The following is a 22,535-nucleotide window of genomic DNA, read 5'->3' as shown; positions in this document are numbered from 1 at the left end:
GATGACACACGGAGCTGGCAAGTGATTTTTGCGTCCGCAAAAACGCCACGTTCGTGTGAATCCAGCCTTAGGGTTAAAATCATCCACATAATATAGCGTAGATCCCTCAATGCCACCAAAACATGCCATATTTGTTAAGGTTTTTTGCAGCAGATTTTATCTATTGCAAAGCAGAGTGAAATACTCAAGACAAACAGGTGGATGAAAAGGCTATAAATCGCTATGGAAATTGTCACATGCGAACATGGCCTTATAGATTACTCTCTTGGAAGAAAAGTACCAGAACAAATCTCTGTGCAGCCATTTAGCCAGCAAGCAAGAGCTGGCCTTTAGCTCTGAAGCCCACAAAATTGCGAAAGCAGCTATGAACTACCAATATTTTATTGTCTAGGCAATTACTTAAAAAGAAAAATAATAATTCAGTGTAGACAACGGATGTCATCTTGCGCATGTGTTCTTAGTTCGTGTTTTTGACCCCGGTTTCAACTGTATCGGTGTCCTCCACAATTATGCAACACCAGCCGCTCACTGAATTGCGCCTGTCCGCACCGAGCCAGAGCAGACATCAGTGCTACTTGCTGATGGAATGGGAGTTAGGTGAGCATTTATTTTATCAAGCACTATTGGGGTTATGTGGGCGCATATTATATACAGGAGGCTCAGCAGATTTATATAAATTCAATGGTGTAGCATACAGATAGGGGGCATGGCCTAAATAATCATTAATTGTCATTTTGATCATAATTACCCAGCCCTATTATATTTATAGCCCAAAGCTGCATTCACAATACTGATAGTTGACAATACCAATAAGCTTGTTCTAAAAAAAATAAAAAAATAAACTACTTCTAACAACTTAGCTTGTGCAATGAGACTTAAAAGGGGGTTGCCCACTTAGTTTAATTTATAGAATAGTAAAGCACACTTCTAATGTACATGTATTATATCCATGCAATAGAATATTAAAAAAAAAAAAAAACGACCATATATGCATGTTTTGCCAGTTTTTTTTTTCTGCAGCGTGTGGTTGAAATGTATTCAAATATGATCCACTTGGCTGTTACGATAATGCGCTTCAGATCTTCTGCTATGAAATCCACCTAGTGTGAGCATACACTAATACAGGCTATTACTGTCAGTACAATGCAACCGTCGTACAAAATGCATTCATTTGGAGCTTAAAAAGGACCTGTCACTAGGTCATGTAAGTGGAACTGGTTTACGGGACCTCTAGTTCCAGAGTTAGGCTCCATGCACACAAACTTAAAAACACCTAGAATTACAGGCCCATAGATTTCTATTGCCCACGGGTACCTTCCCGTTTGCTTACGGGAAGGTGCCAGAGCCATTGAAAAATATGGACCATGTCCTATTTCAGGCCGTAATTATGGCACGGGCAGGCCCATAGAAGTCTATGGGGCTCCCGTAATTACGGGTGGCTACGTGTGCACACCCATAATTACGGGAGCGTTGCTAGGCGACGTCGGGATAGTCACTGTCCAGGGTTCTGAGAGTTAACTGATCGGCAGTAACTCTTTCAGCACCCAGGACAGTGACTACCGCTGGAGTTAATAGTATTAAAAGTTAATACTTACCCAGAACTCCTTGCTTCTTCCTCCAGTCCAGCCTCCCGGGATGAAGTTTCATCCCATGTGACGTCAGACTGGATGTCAAAAGAGGGACGCGTCACCAAGACAACGTACTTTGTCGCTTCGGACACTATGCCCGAAAGGGCTGCCCTTTCTCTCTATCCAGCACTGATAAAAGGGGCTGCCGGTTAGTGCAGAGAAAACTGGTCCGTAAATACGGGTGGAATACTGGTGACAAAGGACCCGTATTTACGGGAGGAAAAAAAATATATACGTTAGTGTGCATGGGGCCTTAGTGCATGGTTGTTTTGGCTCCCTCTATGCCAATTTGCTGTAGATAGCCAATAGGGCGTTAACTACCCTCAAGCTACATCGCACGGATTGGTCAGCATCAGAGGCAGGGAAGCTAGCTTCACCCCATTGGCTAAGAGCAATTTAGCATATAGGGAGCCAACAGCAGTGGGCGACATCTCTGAAACTAGGGAGGGGTGGGTCCAGGAGGAGAAAAAAAAACCCCAGTGCAGGAATCAGGGCGACAGGAGTATTCGGGTATGTGCACACACAAAATAAAAAAAATAAAAAAGTCTGAAAATAGGGAGCCGTTTTCAAGGGAAAACAGCTCCTGATCAGTTGCGTTTTTAACGGCCGATTTTCTAGCGGTTTTTCTATAGTCTATGAAAAACGGCTGAAGTAGTGACATACACTTCTTTTTCACGGCCATTTTGAAAACGCCCCATCGGAACAGAATGCCGTTTTCCCATTGAAATCAATGGGCAGATGTTTGGAGGCGTTCCGCTTCAGATTTTTCTGCTGTTTTCTGGGCCGCTTACGTGTGAACATACCCTCAGAGTCATTAGATCATAAGTTGAACTGATTAGTTGACAGGTTCTCTTTAATGAAACAAGCAACATACATATTAAGTGGATGAAGAATGCACCCTGTCACTCAATTTAATGTCTATTGGACCACCAGAGAGAGACCTGTACTTGGCTGTCTCTGCCAGTCCCAGAGTGGCTGCATGAATGCTTGTCGTCGCTTCTATTTAAAATTTCCTTCACCGCGATTGTGCAGTGAGTAGAAACAGGTACCCTCAGTGATCTGTGGAACCCATAGAGAGCAGACACTTTTCACCTATCCTGTGATTAGGTGATAGTCTATTCTGGGAATAAACCTTAAACGTGGAGCTGGCCCTCAAATGGTGTTCTAAAACAGTTTGAACATTATATTCAATGTAGAACAAATGGAGGAGATACCAAAAGACTGACACGAACAGGTATCACATTCTCAGAGTCTTCTCAGTCATGGAACATAAACATTGTAAAAAAAAAATAAAAAAAAAAAATTTAATGTTTAGAAAGAGAAAACTTACAAAATAAATACAGTTCCATTTATTTTTTAAAGATCTTTTTATAACCAGTGTGAAGACAGTACACGTAACATTGGAGTCCCAGTAACATGATGCAGTTGGGTGGAAGGGCATGGTTCCCTCAAACCTGACTATTTTTTAGCAGTCCTTTGAGTCTTCCTCATCCTCTTAGCCGGATTTAAATAAGAGAATTGCAACTTGGCCCAAGTAGAAGTAAATGAAGTGTTTGGTCTCATGTGTGACATAGCTGCCAAAATTCCTGCCTACAATGCAGTGCCATGTAGGGTTGTACTTCTTGTCAAACTCCTGGAAAATGAAGGAGGAAAAAAATATATATTTTAGAAGAGGTAATGTGTGATAACATGCATCACAAAGGGAGGTAAACACTGAAAATATTACCTTTGGTGTAATCTATAGACCAATATAACTATAGAGATAGGTCAGCTATATAAACAGATGGAGCAGGCTGTACAGGCGGGTACTGTAGTGATAATGGGAGATTTTAATTTCCGGGATATTAATTGGTGTCATGGTTCGGCTTCAACTGCAAAGGGGAGACATTTCCTCAACCTGTTGCAGGAAAATTTTATGGGCCAGTTTGTGGAAGACCCGACTAGAGGTGAAGCTCTGTTGGATCTGGTCATTTCTAATAATGCAGATCTTGTTGGGAATGCCAATGTTTGTGAAAACCTCGGTAACAGTGATCACAATATAGTTACATTTGACCTATACTGTAAAAAACAAACGCAGGCTGGGAGGGCAAAAACATTTAATTTTAAGAAAGCCAATTTCCCCAGGATGAGGGCTGCAATTCAGGATATAGACTGGGAAGAACTAATGTCAAATAATGGAACAAATGATAAATGGGAGATTTTCACATCTACTTTGGGTTATTATAGTGCAAAATGTATTCCTATAGGTAACAAGTATAAACGACTCAAATTAAACCCCACATGGCTTACACCTTCTGTGAAAGGGGCAATACACGACAAAAAAAAAGGGCATTTAAAAAAATACAAATCTGAGGGTACAGCTGTAGCCTTTGTAAAATATAAAGAGCTTAATAAAATCTGTAAAAATGTAAAAAAATTAGCAAAAATACAAAATGAAAGGCAGGTGGCCAAGGATAGTAAAAAAAATCCCAAAAAAGGATATAAATGCAAAAAAGCCAAGGTCTGAACATGTAGGATCCGAAGGCTGGGTTCACAGAGTTTTTTGTAGTAGGAAAATCTGCCTCAAAATTCAGTTTAGAATTTGAGGCAGATTTTACTCTGCCTGCACGCCGTTTTTTGCCCGCAGCCAAAATACGGTCAATGGGAGGTCAGAGGCGTAAACGCCTGAAGTTAGGGCATGTCCCTTTTTACCGCGAGATGGTTCTTCCGCGGTAAAAAGCCTCCACCTCCCATTGAAATCAATGGGAGGCATTTTTTGCGCGGTTTCCACGTCATAAAACTGTGTGAGCTCCCCCTTAGATAGTGGTAATGGGGAGTTGGTCACAGAGAATCAAGAGAAGGCAGAGTTACTAAATGGGTTCTTTAGCTCTGTATATACAACAGAAGAAAGAGCAGCTGATGTAGCCGGTGCCAGTGCTGTTAATATATCAGTTGATATACTGAATTGGATGAATGTAGATATGGTCCAAGCTAAATTAAATAAAATAAATGTGCACAAGGCCCCGGGACCAGATGGGATACACCCTAAAGTTCTTAAAGAGCTTAGTTCAGTTATTTCTGTCCCTCTTTACATAATATTCAGAGATTCTCTAGTGACTGGTATAGTGCCAAGGGACTGGCACAGCGCAAATGTGGTGCCCATTTTCAAAAAGGGCTCTAGGTCTTCCCCACGAAATTATAGACCAGTAAGCATAACATCCATCGTGGGGAAAATGTTTGAGGGGCTATTGAGGGACTATATACAGGATTATGTGACAATAAATAGCATTATAAGTGACAGCCAGCACGGTTTTACTAAGGACAGAAGTTGTCAAACCAACCTGATTTGTTTTTATGAAGAGGTGAGCAGAAGTCTAGACAGAGGGGCCGCTGTGGATTTAGTGTTTTTGGACTTTGCAAAGGCATTTGACACTGTCCCTCATAGACGCCTAATGGGTAAATTAAGGACTATAGGTTTAGTATAGTTTGTAATTGGATTGAGACTTGGCTCAAGGACCGTATCCAGAGAGTTGTGGTCAATGATTCCTACTCTGAATGGTCCCCGGTTATGTGTTGTACCCCAGGGTTCAGTGCTGGGACCACTATTATTCAACTTATTTATTAATGATATAGAGGATGGGATTAATAGCACTATTTCTATTTTTGCAGATGACACCAAGCTATGTTATATAGTTCAGACTATGGAAGATGTTCGTGAATTGCAAGCAGATTGAAACAAAATCAACAAGACTTCTTTAGGCCCTGTTCAGAGTTTTTTTTGTAAAAACTGTGGCAAAAAACAGCCGAAATTAACTCATCGATTTCAAATGGGAAGTGGAGGCGTTCTTTTTACCGCGAGCAGAAAAACGCTTGTGGTAGAGAGAAACGACATGCCCTATCTTCAGGCGTGAACCGCCTCAAAAACTCCATTGAAATCATGGGAGATGGAAATAAATGCTTTTTTTTGCCGCGATTTTTAACACTTGCGGTTATACCATCTTTCTGTTTGAGATCGCTTAAAAAAAAAAAAAAAAAAAAAGTCAAAAATCACGTGTGGTGCAAAACCACTTAAAAAAAACAAACCTGGGGCTGGTTTTTCCAGGCAGAATTTTCTGCCTGCAAAAAACCACCATGTGAGCAAACACACAGTTTTTTTGCAAGAGGAAAATTCCTCCTTCAAAAACTGCTCCAGTAGGTTTTTGCAGTGGTTTGACAAAAACTAGTCAAGGTTTTTTTTCCCTCTGATTGAAATGGGGAAACCGCCTCAAGATGGGTCATGACGCTTTTTTACCACGACGCGTTTTTTTTTCCTCGCGGTAAAAAAACTCATCCAACTCCCATTGAAATCAATGGGAGGCATTTTCGGGCAGTTTGAGGAGTTTTTTTGGCGCGGTTTCCGCGTCAAAAAACTCAGTGTGAACAGGGCCTTACTGTGAATCTATCAAACAGTCTACAGCAGGAGCTTGTAACAGCAGGGATTTCTTTAAAAAAGGCTTAGGGCCAGTTCACACTAAGTTTTGACTCGGAAACCGCGCCAAACGGCCGAAATTGCCTATTGATTTCAATGGGAGGCGGAGGAGTTTGTTTTTTTCCCGCAAGCGGAAAAACTGGCTTGTGGGGAAAAAGGGACATGCCCCATCTTCGGGCGTTTACACCTCTGACCTCCCATTGATCAATGGGAGGCAGAGAAAGAGTATTTCACAGGGTTTAATGCCCGTGGCACTCAACGGCCACAGGCGAAAAAAAGCCACAAAAATCGACGTGCAGGCAGAGGAAAACCTGCCTCCAAATTCCAAACTGAATTTTGAGACAGATTTTCCTCCTGTAAAAAACTGTGTTAGGCTATGTTCACACGGAGTATTTTGGGGGAGGAATATCTGCCTCAAAATTCCGTTTGGAACTTTGAGGCAGATATTCCTCTCCCTGCACGCCGATTTTCGCGGCAATTATCGCGCCGTTTTTCGCCCGCGGCCATTGAGCGCCGCGGGCATAAAACAGCGAGAAATACGCTTTCTCCTGCCTCCCATTGAAGTCAATGGGAGGTCGGAGGCGGAAGCGCCCAAAGATAGGGCATGTCGCTTCTTTTTCCCGCGAGGCAGTTTTACTGCTCGCGGGAAAAAGACGCCGACGCCTCCCATTGAAATCAATGGGAGGCGTTCTCGGGCCGTTTCTGCCGAGTTTTGCGACGCGGTTTCCGCGTCCAAAAACTCGGCAAAATACCCCGTGTGAACATAGCCTTAGGCTATGTTCACACAGGGTATTTTGCAGAGTTTTGACGCGGAAACCGCGTCGCAAAACTCTGCCAAAACGGCCCGAGAACGCCTCCCATTGATTCCAATAGGAGGTGTCGGCGTCTTTTTCCCGCGAGCAGTAAAACTGCCTCGCGGGAAAAAGCGACATGCCCCATCTTCGGGCGCTTCCGCCTCTGACCTCCCATTGACTTCAATGGGAGGCAGGAGAAAGCGTATTTCTCGCTGTTTTATGCCCGCGGCGCTCAATGGCCGCGGGCGAAAAACGGCGCAAAAATCGGCGTGCAGGGAGAGGAATATCTGCCTCAAACTTCCAAACGGAATTTTGAGGCAGATATTCCTCCTGCAAAATACCCCGTGTGAACATAGCCTTAAAGAGGCTCTGTCACCAGATTTTCGAACCCATCTCGTATTGCAGCAGATCGGCGCTGCAATGTAGATAAGAGTAACGTTTTTCTTTTTTTAAAAAACGAGCATTTTTGGCCAAGCTATGACCATTTTTATATTTATGCAAATGAGGCTTTCTTATGTACAACTGGGCGTGTATTGTGTGTGTAACATCTGGGCGTGTTTACTTGTTTTACTAGCTGGGCGTTGTGAATAGAAGTGTATGATGCGGACGAATCAGCATCATCCACTTCTCTTCGTTACCACCCAGCTTCTGGCAGTGAACAGACACACAGCGTGTCCTAGCTCGTTCCTCCTGTGGGAGGAAGTGAGTGACGTCACAGCGTGATCTCGTGAGGACACGCTGTGTGTCTGTGCACTGCCAGAAGCTGGGTGGTAACGAAGAGAAGTGGATGATGCTGATTCGTCAGCATCATACACTTCCATTCACAACGCCCAGATGTTACACACACAATACATGCCCAGATGTTACACACACAATACACGCCCAGTTGTACTTAAGGCTCATTTGCATAAATATAAAAATGCTCATAACTTTGCCAAAAATGCTCATTTTTGAAAAAGAAAAACGTTACTGTTCTCTACATTGCAGCGCCGATCTGCTGCAATACGAGATAGGGGTTGCAAAATCTGGTGACAGAGCCTCTTTAACTCAACCAAAGATCATTTCCTAGAACAAAAAAAAAAAAAATACATTAGCTCCTATGTGTAGAATTTTTTCCCTTCCCTTGATTGAACTTGGACATGCGTTTTTGTCAACCGTACTATAGAACATTCAGCGAGAAAAGTTCCAGAAGCACCACACACACATTACCATAGAGCATTAATAGGGGAAAGAGAGTAACCTGCCGGACAAGATCCACGGACTAGTCACATATGAAGACGTTTGCAGCACCGATAGCACATGTAAGTTATATACTAGGTATCGTACGTCGGTATATATGCCCATAGGAGAGCCGCTCACCTTCTTGATACAAGCAGCTATATCCTTCTCGATGTTGAATTTCTCCAGGGCTTGGGTGGCGACCTCCACCGCGTCCTGCTGCATCTCTTCCGACATGTCGGCATTCTTGATGACTGCTTTCCTCTCAGACATGACGGCCTACGGGTACAGGGACTGATCAATACAGAATTTACTCCAATCTATGGAACACCTAGCTGCACCAAACTATATTCTAGGGTATGAAATGGAACAGCTCCAGAACGTTACCCTTTGCCCAGAACCCGTGGCAACTCCTACCGTAGAGAAAAATGGATTTACGCGAACTTACGGAGTGTGGGTGTTTCTGCGGCTGCTTCCAATAAAACGACGATGTCTTTCACACGTTGTCTCCCCCGCACTGCAGCCTCAGCTTACCGTAATGAAAAGAAAAAGAATAAAAAGTGGGTCGCTATGTGTATGTTCCAGCGGCAGCGTAGTCTGCAACACGCTATCTCGCTGCACTGCAGCCTCTATTACTTACCGCCTTGCTTTCCCACGCACTTTCTGATTGGCCAGCTGTTCACCCACACGTATTCTTATTGGTTATCCAGCACGGCAGCTCCTGGTTCTTTTCTAAGCAATTTGTTTCATCCCAAAATGCACCGCAGATTAGCGTCCGTCTCCATAGAGACACAGGCGGCAACGATCGGGACTGTCCCTCTGGCGGCGTCTCCAGGGTAACACACGCACAGGCCTTATGTTGCTAAGTTGTTTATCTCTGGTAACCGTTGAGATGATGCTTTGGGTGTTATATTTTACGCAGTGAGTCTTATGTAATAACCTCACACTGTCGAATTTGCAGTAGAAGATAACACACATTTCGCGACCATGTTTCACAATATGCAATAGATTAGGTCCCTCAATTGAAGCAACCTGTTATAATACCTGTAATCACTGGTTTTTACACATCAAGGTACATTTGTAGAAACAAGCATCAATCGACGATATAGCGAATACAGTTGAAAAACATGCATTTATATGTAACAATAATCAGGGTTTTTTTCTGAACTTGCCTCTATTCCCGTTTCCTCTTTAGATCAACGACCAACCAGCAATAGCTGAACATGTTTACGCTAGCCAATGATTGGGAACGTTTACTCGATATAAACATTTTTATACGATATTCCCCCCGTTTAAGGCCCCATGCACACGACCATAAAAATCGTCCTTAATTGCGGACCACAATTGCGGTCTGGACCCATTTACTATTGTCCACGAACAACTTCCCATTTATTTACAGGAAGGTGTCCGGGCCGTAGAAATGTACCGCAAAAGATAGGACATGTCCTATCTTTTACGTTTTACGGGCCGCGCTCCCCTACTTTATAAGGGAGCATGGGCCGAGAATGCGGACGGCTATCGGCGGATACAAGGCAGTATTCACACTACTTTATTTAGGCATTGCAGGTAGGGTGCAGTCTCCGATCATAGTTCTCAGGCTGTGTTCACATTACGTTTGTGAACTACGTTCATTGTTCGCCTGTAGAGTTCCTGGTGTATATGCCAAACATATCCCGTGGGGCCCCAATTACCTGTGGTGTCCTTTTGTCATACAGCGGGCTGGTATGCGGCGGCATAATTAGTTTTTCAAACACGGCCGCTGTGCTGTAGCGCTTTCATGACTTTTCCTGTTCGCTCAAGCTGAATGTTATAGAGACACAGGCCCGCATTCATCATGCTGTTTACGCCAGGTTTTGTTGTACACTGCGACAAAAGAATCACAAATTGCAACATGCTTTAAAATTATCCACTTTTCTTGTCACTCGCTAAATTTGAAGCGATAAGAAAAGTGGGTGTGGTCTCCAATGAGACTGTGAAGGTTGATTTATTTGCTTATATTCTCTGTATGAATTTACATTGTGAATTATCAAGCAGGAGGCCGAATTACTAAGATATGTAATATGTTACATAGTTACATAGTTACATAGTTACATAGTTACATAGTTACATAGTTAGTACGGCTGAAAAAAGACACATGTCCATCAAGTCCAACCAAGGGAAGGGAAAAGGGAAGGAAAAATTTCTACACATAGGAGCTAATATTTTTTTGTTCTAGGAAATTATCTAACCCTTTTTTAAAGCCATCTACTGTCCCTGCTGTGACCAGCTCCTGCGGTAGGCTATTCCATAAATTCACCGTTCTTACTGTAAAGAAGCCTTGTCGCCTCTGCAGCTTGAACCTTTTTTTCTCCAGACGGAGGGAGTGCCCCCTTGTTTTTTGAGGGGGTTTTACAAGGAACAGGATATCACCATATTTTTTGTATGTGCCATTAATATATTTATATAAGTTAATCATGTCCCCCCTTAGTCGTCTTTTTTCAAGGCTAAATAGGTTTAATTCTTTCAATCTTTCCTCATAACTTAAATTCTCCATGCCCCTTATTAGCTTCGTTGCTCTTCTTTGTATTTTTTCCAACTCCAGGGCATCCTTTCTATGAACTGGAGCCCAGAACTGAACTGCATATTCTAGATGAGGCCTCACTAATGCTTTGTAAAGTGGCAATATTACATCTCTGTCCCGCGAGTCCATGCCTCTTTTAATACACGACAATATCTTGCTGGCCTTTGAAGCAGCTGATTGACACTGCATGCTGTTATTGAGTTTATGATTTACAAGAACACCCAGATCCTTCTCAACAAGTGAATCCGCCAGTGTAGCTCCCCCTAGGACATATGATGCATGCAGGTTGTTGGTACCCAGATGCATAACTTTACATTTATCTACATTAAACTTCATTTGCCAAGTGGACGCCCAAACACTTAGTTTGTTTAAATCTGCCTGCAATTCACAAACATCTTCCATAGTCTGAACTATATTACATAGCTTGGTGTCATCTGCAAAAATAGAAATAGTGCTATTAATCCCATCCTCTATATCATTAATAAATAAGTTGAATAATAGTGGTCCCAGCACTGAACCCTGGGGTACACCACTTATAACCGGTGACCATTCAGAGAAGGAATCATTGACCACAACTCTCTGGATACGGTCCTTGAGCCAATTCTCAATCCAATTACAAACTATATTTTCTAAACCTATAGTCCGTAATTTACCCATTAGGCGTCTATGGGGGACAGTGTCAAATGCCTTTGCAAAGTCCAAAAACACTAAATCCACAGCGGCCCCTCTGTCTAGACTTCTGCTTACCTCTTCATAAAAACAGATTAGGTTAGTTTGACAACTTCTGTCCTTAGTAAAACCGTGCTGGCTGTCACTTATAATGCTATTTATTGTCACATAATCCTGTATATAGTCCCTCAATAGCCCCTCAAACATTTTCCCCACGATGGATGTTAAGCTTACTGGTCTATAATTACCCGGGGAAGACCTAGAGCCCTTTTTGAAAATAGGCACCACATTTGCCCTGCGCCAGTCCCTTGGCACTATACCAGTCACTAGAGATTCTCTGAATATTATGAAAAGGGGGACAGAAATAACTGAACTAAGCTCTTTAAGAATTCTAGGGTGTAACCCATCTGGTCCCGGAGCCTTGTGCACATTTATTTTATTTAATTTAGCTTGGACCATCTCTACATTCATCCAATTCAGTATATCAGCCGATATATTAACAGCACTGGCACCGGCTACATCAGCTGCTCTTTCTTCAGTTGTATATACAGAGCTAAAGAACCCATTTAGTAACTCTGCCTTCTCTTGATCCCCTGTGATCAACTCCCCATTACCATTATCTAGGGGTCCTACATGTTCAGACCTTGGCTTTTTTGCATTTATATGCTTGAAGAATTTTTTAGGATTTGTTTTACTATCCTTGGCCACCTGCCTTTCATTTTGTATTTTTGCTAATTTTATTACATTTTTACAGATTTTATTAAGCTCTTTATATTTTACAAAGGCTACAGCTGTACCCTCAGATTTGTATTTTTTAAATGCCCTTTTTTTGTCATGTATTGCCCCTTTCACAGAAGGTGTAAGCCATGTGGGGTTTAATTTGAGTCGTTTATACTTATTACCTGTAGGAATAAATTTTGCACTATAATAACTCAAAGTAGATTTGAAAATCTCCCATTTATCATTTGTTCCATTATTTGACATTAGTTCTTCCCAGTCCATATCCTGAATTGCAGCCCTCATCCTGGGGAAATTGGCTTTCTTAAAATTAAATGTTTTTGCCCTCCCAGCCTGCGTTTGTTTTTTACAGTATAGGTAAAATGTAACTATATTGTGATCACTGTTACCGAGGTTTTCACGAACATTGACATTCCCAACAAGATCTGCATTATTAGAAATGACCAGATCCAACAGAGCTTCACCTCTAGTCGGGTCTTCCACAAACTGGCCCATAAAATTTTCCTGCAACAGGTTGAGGAAATGTCTCGCCTTTGCAGTTGAAGCCGAACCATGACACCAATTAATATCCCGGAAATTAAAATCTCCCATTATCACTACAGTACCCGCCTGTGCAGCCCGCTCCATCTGTTTATATAGCTGAACTTCCATCCCCTCAGTTATATTGGGGGGTCTATAGATTACACCAAAAGTAATTTTTTCAGTGTTTACCTCCCTTTCTAGTTCCACCCACAAGGTTTCAATCTCCTCACAGTATTCACCCACTATTGTCTCTTTCACACTCGCCTTCATATCATTTCTCACATACAGACATACACCACCACCTTTCCTATTTGTCCTGTCTTTCCGAAAAAGTGTAAAACCCTGTAGATTTACAGCCCAGTCATGTGAAGAGTCCAGCCATGTTTCAGCAACACCAACTATATCTATATTTTCTTCCAGTATCAAGGCCTCCAGCTCCCCCATTTTACTTGCTAGACTTCTGGCATTTGTGAACATACACTTTAACTTGCCTGTCAGTTTTTCACTTTTATTATCAGAAATGTGATTTGACATTAATCGGTCCTTTTTATTTACACTGATGTTTTGTAACGAAAGGATCTCCTTATCCTGTTGTCCAGTCCTCTCCCCACATTCTGTTTCTCCCCCCACCAATATAGTCTGACCCCTCTCTAACCTGGCTACCCCTTTTTTTTCTACATTGACATCCCTCCTCAGCCCTAGTTTAAATACTCCGCCACCCCAGCTAGAATTCTCTCCCCCAGCACAGCGGACCCCCTTCCATTTAGGTGCAAATCATCTGCAGAATACAGTTTGTACCCCAATGAAAAGTCAGCCCAGTGCTCTAGGAACCCAAATCCTTCTCCTCTACACCAAGACTTCAGCCATGCATTTAACTCCCTAAGCTCCCGCTGTCTTTCCTGTGATGCGCATGGCACAGGCAGTATTCCTGAGAATACAACCTTGGAGGTCCTTCCCTTCAGCTTGTAGCCTAGTTCTTTAAAATTATTCTTAAGGCTCCTCCACCTACCATTTATTCTGTCGTTGGTACCGACATGGACCACGACAGCTGGATCATCACCAGCCCCTCCCAGCAATTTGTCCACCCGTTCCACCACATGCCGAACCCTGGCACCAGGGAGACAGCAAACCATTCGGTTGAGGTGGTCTTGGCGACAAATAATTCTATCCGTCTTCCTGATTATAGAATCCCCTACGACTATCAATTGTCTTGGCTTACCTGCATTACCATCCCGCCGACTACTAGCTGGGCTGTTCTCCCGGCTGTTAGGGAGATCAGTATCCACTAGGGCTGCCATTTCTGAGACTGACACCCTCGCATCATCACCCAACTTGGCAATTTTGCCTGGAATGTCAGAAACCGGATCGGCCTTCCTTGTCTTTGACCCCTTTCTACTGCCCCTAACTACATTAACCCAGCTACTTACCTGATCCTGCTCACCCATGTCTTCACCCTCCAGCAATTCAAGCCATGAAAGTGATGATAATGTTTAAATGATTTAGTTTCGTGCAGCAGCCATCTTGTCTGGAGTTCCCATCTTGGTTTTATTGTAGTGAATAGGAAAGTCATTGTTCCTTTAATACAAGTAATGTTGATTTCGTATGTTTTATCTTTGACCTTGGTTCCCATGCGAAGATGGACAGGGAGGGAGATGGGAGGGTGGCAAGTATGCGTGAGGGAAGGTCTCCCCCCATCTCCACGAGAATATTGTGTCCAAAAGAGATAAGACACCTACAAAAACGTAATGTGTGAAGAATTATAATGATGTATCTGGGATGTATTTTATTGTATGCTTTTTACTGAATAACAAATATTGTTACATTGTCTCTGATTGGTTTACCTCAAGCCTACACCCCTTCTGAATTTCAGTTTAACAGTTTGAGTTTGGTAATAAATCCTTCAGAGGAGCATTTTGAACATTTCAGCGTGTCTGTGTGTTTTCTTCTCCTCTCTCGATATATATCGGTGAAATATCCTAATTAGGATACTGACTAATGGAGTCTGGCCTTGAGAGTCTGTTTGTACTCGTATAAATTTCAGTCTAATATATTGCACTGCACCTCTAATTATAATAGCACCATACGCTGTGTCCCACACACACACTGTGCCCCCTGTAGATAGTGCCCCCATAGAGCCCCCTGTAGATAGTGCCCCCATAGATAGTGCACCCATATAGCCCACCCCTGTATATAGTGTTCCACAAATAGCTCCCCCTATAGTGCTCCACAGATAGCCCACCCCTGTATATAGCCCCCCTGTAGATATAGCCCACCCCTGTATATAGCCCCCTGTAGATATAGTCCACCCCTGTATATAGTGCTCCACATATAGTCCACCCCTGTATATAGTGCTCCACATATAGTCCACCCCTGTGTATAGTGGTCCACATAGTCCACCCCTGTATATAGTGCTCCTCAGATAGCCCACCCCTGTATATAGCCCCCCTGTAGATATAGCCCACCCCTGTATATAGTGCCCAATAGATACCCCACCCCTGTATATAGCCCCCCTGTAGATATAGCCCACCCCTGTATATAGTGCTCCACAGATAGCCCACCCCTGTATATAGCCCCCCTGTAGATATATGCCACCCCTGTATATAGTGCTCCATAAATAGCCCACCCCTGTATATAGCCCCCCTGTAGATATAGCCCAACCCTTTATATAGTGCTCCATAGATAGCCCACCCCTGTATATAGCCCCCTGTAGATATAGCCCACCCCTGTATATAGTGCTCCATAGATAGCCCACCCCTGTATATAGCCCCCCTGCAGATATAGCCCACCTTTGTATATGGTGCACCATAGATAGCCCACCCCAGTGTATAGCCCCCCTGTAGATAGAGGCCCCCCTGTAGATGAAGCCCCCCCTGTAGATAAAGCCCCCCCCCCCGTAGATAAAGCCCCCCCCCCCGGTAAAGCCCCCCCCCCCAAAGATAAAGCCCCCCTTGTAGATAATGCCACACACTGTTTATTACAATAAAATAAACTATTTAAACTCACCTTAATCCCGCTCCCACGCCGGCCGGCAGCAATGGAGACCTGCTCTCTTCTGCGCAGGTCTCCTGGGGTTGAACGAAGCGTCTATGAAAGGCGCTGATTGGCTGGGCAGAATGACTTTCCCTTTCAGTCAGCGCCTTTCAGCGACGGAAGCGCGATGTCACTTCACTGGTACAAAAGAGCTGAATAGCTGGGCACGGAACGTACCCGGCCATTCATTGCTTCAAATTGTACCTGTGTCCTATAGACACAGGTACAATTATAGGGCAGGAGGAGGTGGCGCTGGCGCCCCCTCTATGTTTCGCCCGGGGCACATGCCCTGCCTGCCCCCCCCCCCCTAGCTACGCCCCTACAAAGCCTGAAATGCCACAAATGTAGTTGCAAATCTATTATGAGTGCTCATAGCAGATGTAGATTTTTTTCTGCCACTCATTAGACAGTGCAAAATTCGACAAATTTTAAGAGACGTGCACCTTTTAATAAATTTTGCGCAAATAACTCCAACTATCTAATTTAGTTGGTCCACATTTACTAAGAGAAGAAGATTAATTTGCACCAAATTTATGAAAAAGTGCACACCTCTTAATAAAGTTGCCTCATTTTGACATCTCTGACGGATTTGTGGTAAAATTTGACAGTGGCGTAGCTATAGAGGTCGCAGCGGTCGACCAGGCCTCGAAGCTGGGGGCCCATTGCCCACCTCGCCACATCTATCCACAGTTACTGTATTAACTGGGGCCAGTGTTACTACAGTTACAGTATACTTACCCACATCACTCCCGAGTCAGGTCCAGGCCGCGAACAAACATCATGACGCTAAATGATGCTCCATCATGACGCTCGGCCCGGAAATAAAGAGGACCCGATTCAAGAGAGAGGAGGGTAAATATAAAAATAATGTCTGCTGGGCCCTGCATCTAATCCTATCATGTATGATACTGTCTGCTGGGCTCTGTATCTAAGCCTATCATGTGGGATACTGTCTGCTGGACCATGTATCTAAGCTTATAATGTGTAATACTGTCTGCTGGGCCCTGTATCTAAGCCTATCATGCGTGATACTGTCTGCTGGGCCCTGTATCCCAGCCTATCATGCGTGATACTGTTCGCTGGGCCCTGTATCTAAGCTTATCATGTGTGATCCTGTCTGCTGGGCCCTGTATCTAAGCCTATCATGCGTGATACTCTCTGCTAGGCCTTGTATTTAAACCCATCATGTGTGATACTCTCTGCTGGGCCCTGTATCTAAGACCATCAAGTGTCATTTGTCTGCTGGACTGCTGTATCTAATCTTTTCATGTGTGATGCTGTCTGCTGGACTGCTGTATGTGATCCTACCGTGTGTGATACTGTCTGCTGGTCCCTGTATCTAATTCTATCATGTGTGATGCTGTCTGCTGGACTTCTATATATAATCCTATTGTGTGGGCTTGGCTTTCTTCCCAGAATTTCTGCATACAAATAAATGAACAAAAATGTCTGCACTAGTTTGGCTGACAACTACTATGGTGGCCTGTATCTCTCTGAGTATCTAGTTGTATACAGGCAGATGATGTCTCACTTTATCACTAGGGCTAGGCGATATGTGGTGACCACTACTGGTAGTGTAAAAACCAGCATAGATAGTGCCACACTCAGTGCCCCTTGTAGATGGTGTTTCATTGGTTCCCCAGTAGATAGTTCTACACACTGCTCCCTGTAGGTATTGCCACAGTGCCCCATGTAGATAATGCCACATGGCCCCTTGTAGATAGTGCCACAGTGCCCTCTGTAAATAATACCACAGTGCTCTCCGTAGATAGTGCCATACAACCCCCCTGTAGAAAGAGCCTCACAGCCCCCTTGTAGATTGTGCCACAGTGCCCTCTGTATATATTGCCACAGTGCCCTCTGTATATATTGCCACAGTGCCCTCTGTGGATAATGCCACAGGGCCCACTGTAGATAATGCCACACACGACTGTAGATAATGCCACAGTGTCCTCTGTAGATAGTGCCACTGTTATGGCAGGAAGGAGGGGATAAGTGAGCCCTAATCTACCCACCGCCCTGTCCCTGCCTACTTGCAACGACCCGCCCTAGGCGACGGGGTACAACTGGGCAGCGGTCCCTACGCTGACTAAGTGCAAGGGAATACAAACAGGGAACAAGCAAGGGAAGGGGCAGTAGCCCATGGAACACCGTGAGGAAACCAGAGTGGTCAACGAGCCAGTCAGAATCAGGATGTCACCAAGTATACGAACGCAGAGCAAGGAGCAGGAAGCAAGCCGGGGTCAGAGCGAAGCAGGATAAGCGGAAGCTGTAGCAAGGCTGAAGCAAGGCAGTAGCAGGCTGGAGCAAGGCTGTAGCAGGGCCAGGAAACCAGGAAGAATCACAAGCAATGAGGAAGAGAAAACGGCAGGTATAAATGGACAGGGGGCGGAGCTAACTCCGACTGACCAGGCCGCGATAGGCTCTCCCACTCCTGAGCCTGCCACCCTGATTGGTGGGAGCCGGAGTCAGTCTAAGAGGTCCGGCCTCAGGTGTCGATTGATTAATCCTGGGAGTATCCACAGACGTAGTGCCTGGCAGATCCTTTACAGTACCCCCCCTTTTATGAGGGGCCACCGGACCCTTACTAAGAGGACCTGGTTTAGTGGGGAAGAGAAGGTGGAACCTCCTGACCAATACCCCAGCGTGAACATCTCGAGCAGGTACCCAAGTCCTCTCCTCCGGCCCGTATCCTCTCCAATGGACCAGGTACTGGAGGGAGCCCTGGATCATCCTACTGTCCACAACCTTGGCCACCTCGAATTCCACCCCCTCAGGGGTGAGAATGGGAACAGGAGGTTTCCTCGAGGGGGACCAGGACGGGGAGCAGCGTTTAAGGAGGGAGGCATGAAAGACGTCGTGTATGCGAAAGGATGGGGGCAGCTCCAGACGGAAGGATACAGGGTTGAGGACTTCAATGACCTTATAAGGCCCAATAAATCGGGGAGCAAACTTCCTGGACGGGACCTTAAGGCGCAAGTTCCTAGACGACAACCACACCAGATCCCCGACGACAAACCGGGGGTTAGCAGAACGTCTTCTATCAGCCTGAGTTTTTTGTACGCTCTGGGACGCCTATAGGTTCTTCTGAACCTGGGCCCAGACTGTGCACAGTTCCCGATGAACGACCTCTACCTCGGGATTATTGGAACTACCAGGAGAAACGGAGGAGAACCGTGGATTAAACCCGAAATTACAGAAAAACGGGGAGACCCCTGACGAGTTACTGACCCGGTTATTCAGGGAAAATTCAGCGAGGGGAATGAATGAGAGCCAATCAAATTGACAGTCAGAGATGAAACACCTTAAATATTGTTCCAGGGATTGATTAGTCCTCTCCGTTTGGCCATTAGTTTCGGGATGGAAGGCGGAGGAGAAGGACAGATCAATCTCCAACTTTTTACAAAAGGCTCTCCAAAATAAAGAAACAAATTGTACCCCTCTGTCAGAAACGATATTGACTGGGACCCCATGGAGACGCAGAATGTGTTTAACAAACAAAGAAGCTAACGTCTTGGCGTTAGGTAGTTTCTTAAGGGGCACAAAGTGGCACATCTTGCTGAAGCGGTCTACTACCACCCACACCACCGACTTGCCTTGAGATGGAGGCAAATCGGTGATAAAATCCATGGAGATATGGGTCCAAGGTCTCTGGGGAATAGGCAAAGAACGTAGTAAGCCCGCAGGTCGGGACCTAGGGGTCTTGGACCTAGCACAAACCTCACAAGCGGCGACGTAAGCCCTAACGTCTTTAGGCAACCCAGGCCACCAATAGTTTCTGGTAATGAGGTGTTTGGTACCCAAGATGCCAGGATGACCAGATAGTGCGGAGTCATGGTTTTCCCTAAGTACCCTTAGCCGGTATTGCAGGGGGACAAACAGCTTGTCCACAGGGAGGTTCCCGGGAGCTGAACCTTGATCAGCCGCAATATCAGAGACTAAATCAGAATCAGTGGCAGAAACGATTATACCAGGGGGTAAAATACAAGCAGGATCCTTCTCAGAAGGAGGATTGGCCATGAAACTACGTGACAGTGCATCAGCCTTAATATTTTTGGACCCAGCCCTATAGGTAACCAAAAAGTTAAATCTGGTAAAAAATAGCGCCCATCGAGCTTGTCTCGGATTAAGCCTCCGGGCAGATTCTAGGAAAACCAGATTCTTGTGGTCAGTAAGGACCGTTACCTGGTGTCTGGCCCCCTCCAGGAAGTGACGCCACTCTTCAAAAGCCCATTTAATGGCTAAAAGTTCGCGGTTGCCAATATCATAGTTACTCTCCGTGGGCGAAAACTTCCTGGAGAAGTAAGCACAGGGGCGGAGATGGGTGAGGGACCTGGTACCCTGGGACAAGACAGCCCCCACTCCCACCTCGGACGCGTCAACCTCCATGATAAATGGCTCCCTTTGGTTGGGCTGAACCAGCACAGGGGCTGAGATAAAGCACTTCTTGAGGGTCTCAAAAGCCTGGACGGCCTCAGGAGGCCAGTGGAGGACATCAGCACCCTTGCGAGTGAGGTCAGTAAGAGGCTTAGCGACGACCGAGAAGTTGGCAATAAATCTCCTGTAATAGTTAGCGAACCCCAAAAAACACTGTAGCGCCTTCAGGGAGGCAGGTTGGACCCATTCCGCCACAGCCTGAACCTTGGCAGGGTCCATGCGGAATTCATGAGGAGTGAGGATTTGACCCAAAAATGGTATCTCCTGTACCCCAAACACACATTTTTCGGTTTTCGCAAACAGATTATTTTCCCGGAGGACCTGGAGCACCTTCCTGACATGCTCCACGTGGGAGGACCAGTCCTTGGAAAACACCAGTATGTCATCAAGGTACACTACAAGAAAATTTCCCAGGTAATCTCTCAGAATTTCATTAATACAATTCTGGAAGACAGCAGGGGCATTACACAACCCAAAGGGCATGACCAGGTATTCAAAATGACCTTCGGGCGTGTTGAACGCAGTCTTCCACTCATCCCCCTCTTTGATGCGGATAAGGTTATACGCCCCCCGTAGATCAAACTTAGAGAACCATTGGGCCCCCTGAACCTGATTAAAAAGATCCGGAATCAAAGGAAGGGGATACTGGTTCCTTACAGTGACCTTATTCAAGTTACTATAGTCAATGCACGGCCTAAGACCACCATCCTTCTTCCCCACGAAGAAGAAGCCAGCACCTACAGGAGAAGTAGAGGGGCGAATGAAACCCTTGGCCAGGCATTCTTGGATATATTCCCTCATGGCTTCACGTTCTGGACATGAAAGATTAAATATCCTACCCTTAGGAAGCTTAGCACCTGGTACCAAATCGATAGCGCAATCGTAATCTCTATGAGGGGGCAACACCTCGGAGGCCGCCTTAGAGAAAACATCAGCGAAGTCCTGAACAAACTCAGGTAGCGTGTTTACCTCCTCACGGGGAGTAATAGAGTTAACCGAAAGACATGACGTCAGGCATTCACTACCCCATTTGGTGAGATCCCCAGTATTCCAATCAAACGTGGGATTATGCAACTGCAACCAGGGAAGACCTAATACCAGATCGGACGATAATCCCTGCATCAACAGTACAGAGCACTGCTCCAAATGCATGGAGCCAACAAGGAGTTCAAAAACAGGAGTATGCTGAGTAAAATAACCATTAGCAAGAGGAGTGGAGTCGATACCCACTACCGGGACAGGATTAGTCAAATCAATAAAAGGCATTTTTAGAGACATAACAAATTCCACAGCCATGATATTAGCAGATGAGCCTGAATCCACGAAGGCACTGCCGGTGGCAGACCGACCACCAAACGAGACCTGAAAGGGAAGCAAAATTTAATTGCGTTTCATATTAACGGGAAATACCTGTGCGCCCAAGTGACCTCCCCGATGATCACTTAGGTGCAGAAGTTTTCCGGCTGCTTATTCTTGCGCCTGGGACAGGTGTTCAGTTGATGCTTGTCATCCCCACAATAGAAGCAGAGACCATTCTTCTTGCAGAACTCTCTACGTTGTCGGGGGGACACGGAGGCCCCGAGTTGCATAGGTACCTCCGAGTCTTCCGTGGAAGAGCGAGGAGACGGGACCTCGGGGGGAATCGCAGGGAAGTCAGAGGGGAAAACACTGAAACGTTCAAGCTGTCGTTCCCTGAGACGTCGGTCAAGTCGTACTGCTAAGGCCATAACCTGGTCTAGGGAGTCAGAAGAGGGGTAGCTAACAAGCAGATCCTTCAGGGCGTTAGATAAGCCTAACCTAAACTGGCACCTTAGGGCAGGGTCATTCCACCGAGAAGCTACGCACCACTTTCTAAAGTCAGAACAGTATTCCTCAACAGGTCTCCTACCCTGACGTAAGGTCACCAGCTGACTCTCGGCCAAGGCAGTCCTGTCAGTCTCGTCGTAAATGAGTCCGAGGGCAGAGAAAAAATGATCAACGGAGGAAAGTTCAGGGGCGTCAGGAGCCAAGGAGTAGGCCCACTCTTGGGGCCCTTCCTGGAGTCGGGATATAATGATTCCCACCCGCTGGTTCTCGGAACCTGAGGAGTGAGGTTTTAGACGGAAGTAAAGTCTGCAACTCTCCCGAAAGGAGAGAAAAGTCTTACGGTCCCCTGAGAACCGGTCAGGTAACTTGAGGTCAGGTTCTAGAGGTGAGGCGAGGGGTACTACTATGGCAGCGTCAGGCTGGTTGACCCTCTGAGCCAGGGCCTGGACCTGTAGGGAGAGGCCCTGCATCTGCTGGGTCAGGGTCTCAAGGGGGTCCATGATAGAGTAGAAGAAAGGGTAGACTAGGTATAGGCTTGTGATTATGTTATGGCAGGAAGGAGGGGATAAGTGAGCCCTAATCTACCCACCGCCCTGTCCCTGCCTACTTGCAACGACCCGCCCTAGGCGACGGGGTACAACTGGGCGGCGGTCCCTACGCTGACTAAGTGCAAGGGAATACAAACA

The 22,535-nt window shown here is 45.4% G+C and overlaps 1 protein-coding gene across 1 annotated transcript; it reads right to left on the bottom strand.

The window, feature by feature from the left end:
• Positions 1-2,962: 2,962 nt before the first annotated feature.
• On the bottom strand, positions 2,963-8,856 carry DYNLL1 (dynein light chain LC8-type 1). The gene is made up of 4 exons (XM_075854006.1): positions 8,728-8,856; positions 8,536-8,616; positions 8,229-8,366; positions 2,963-3,261 (listed from the first exon to the last, which is right to left on the bottom strand). Exons 3-4 carry the CDS (start codon positions 8,358-8,360, stop codon positions 3,124-3,126), a joined length of 270 nt encoding a protein of 89 aa, XP_075710121.1. The 5' UTR covers positions 8,361-8,366; positions 8,536-8,616; positions 8,728-8,856; the 3' UTR covers positions 2,963-3,123.
• Between the last annotated feature and the right edge of the window lie 13,679 nt (positions 8,857-22,535).

Source organism: Rhinoderma darwinii, chromosome 1 (assembly GCF_050947455.1).
Source record: "Rhinoderma darwinii isolate aRhiDar2 chromosome 1, aRhiDar2.hap1, whole genome shotgun sequence".
NCBI classification, from domain to species: Eukaryota; Metazoa; Chordata; class Amphibia; order Anura; family Rhinodermatidae; genus Rhinoderma; species Rhinoderma darwinii.
The sequence above is the reverse complement of the archived record's forward strand: the minus strand, read 5'-3'. Positions and strand labels throughout refer to the sequence as shown.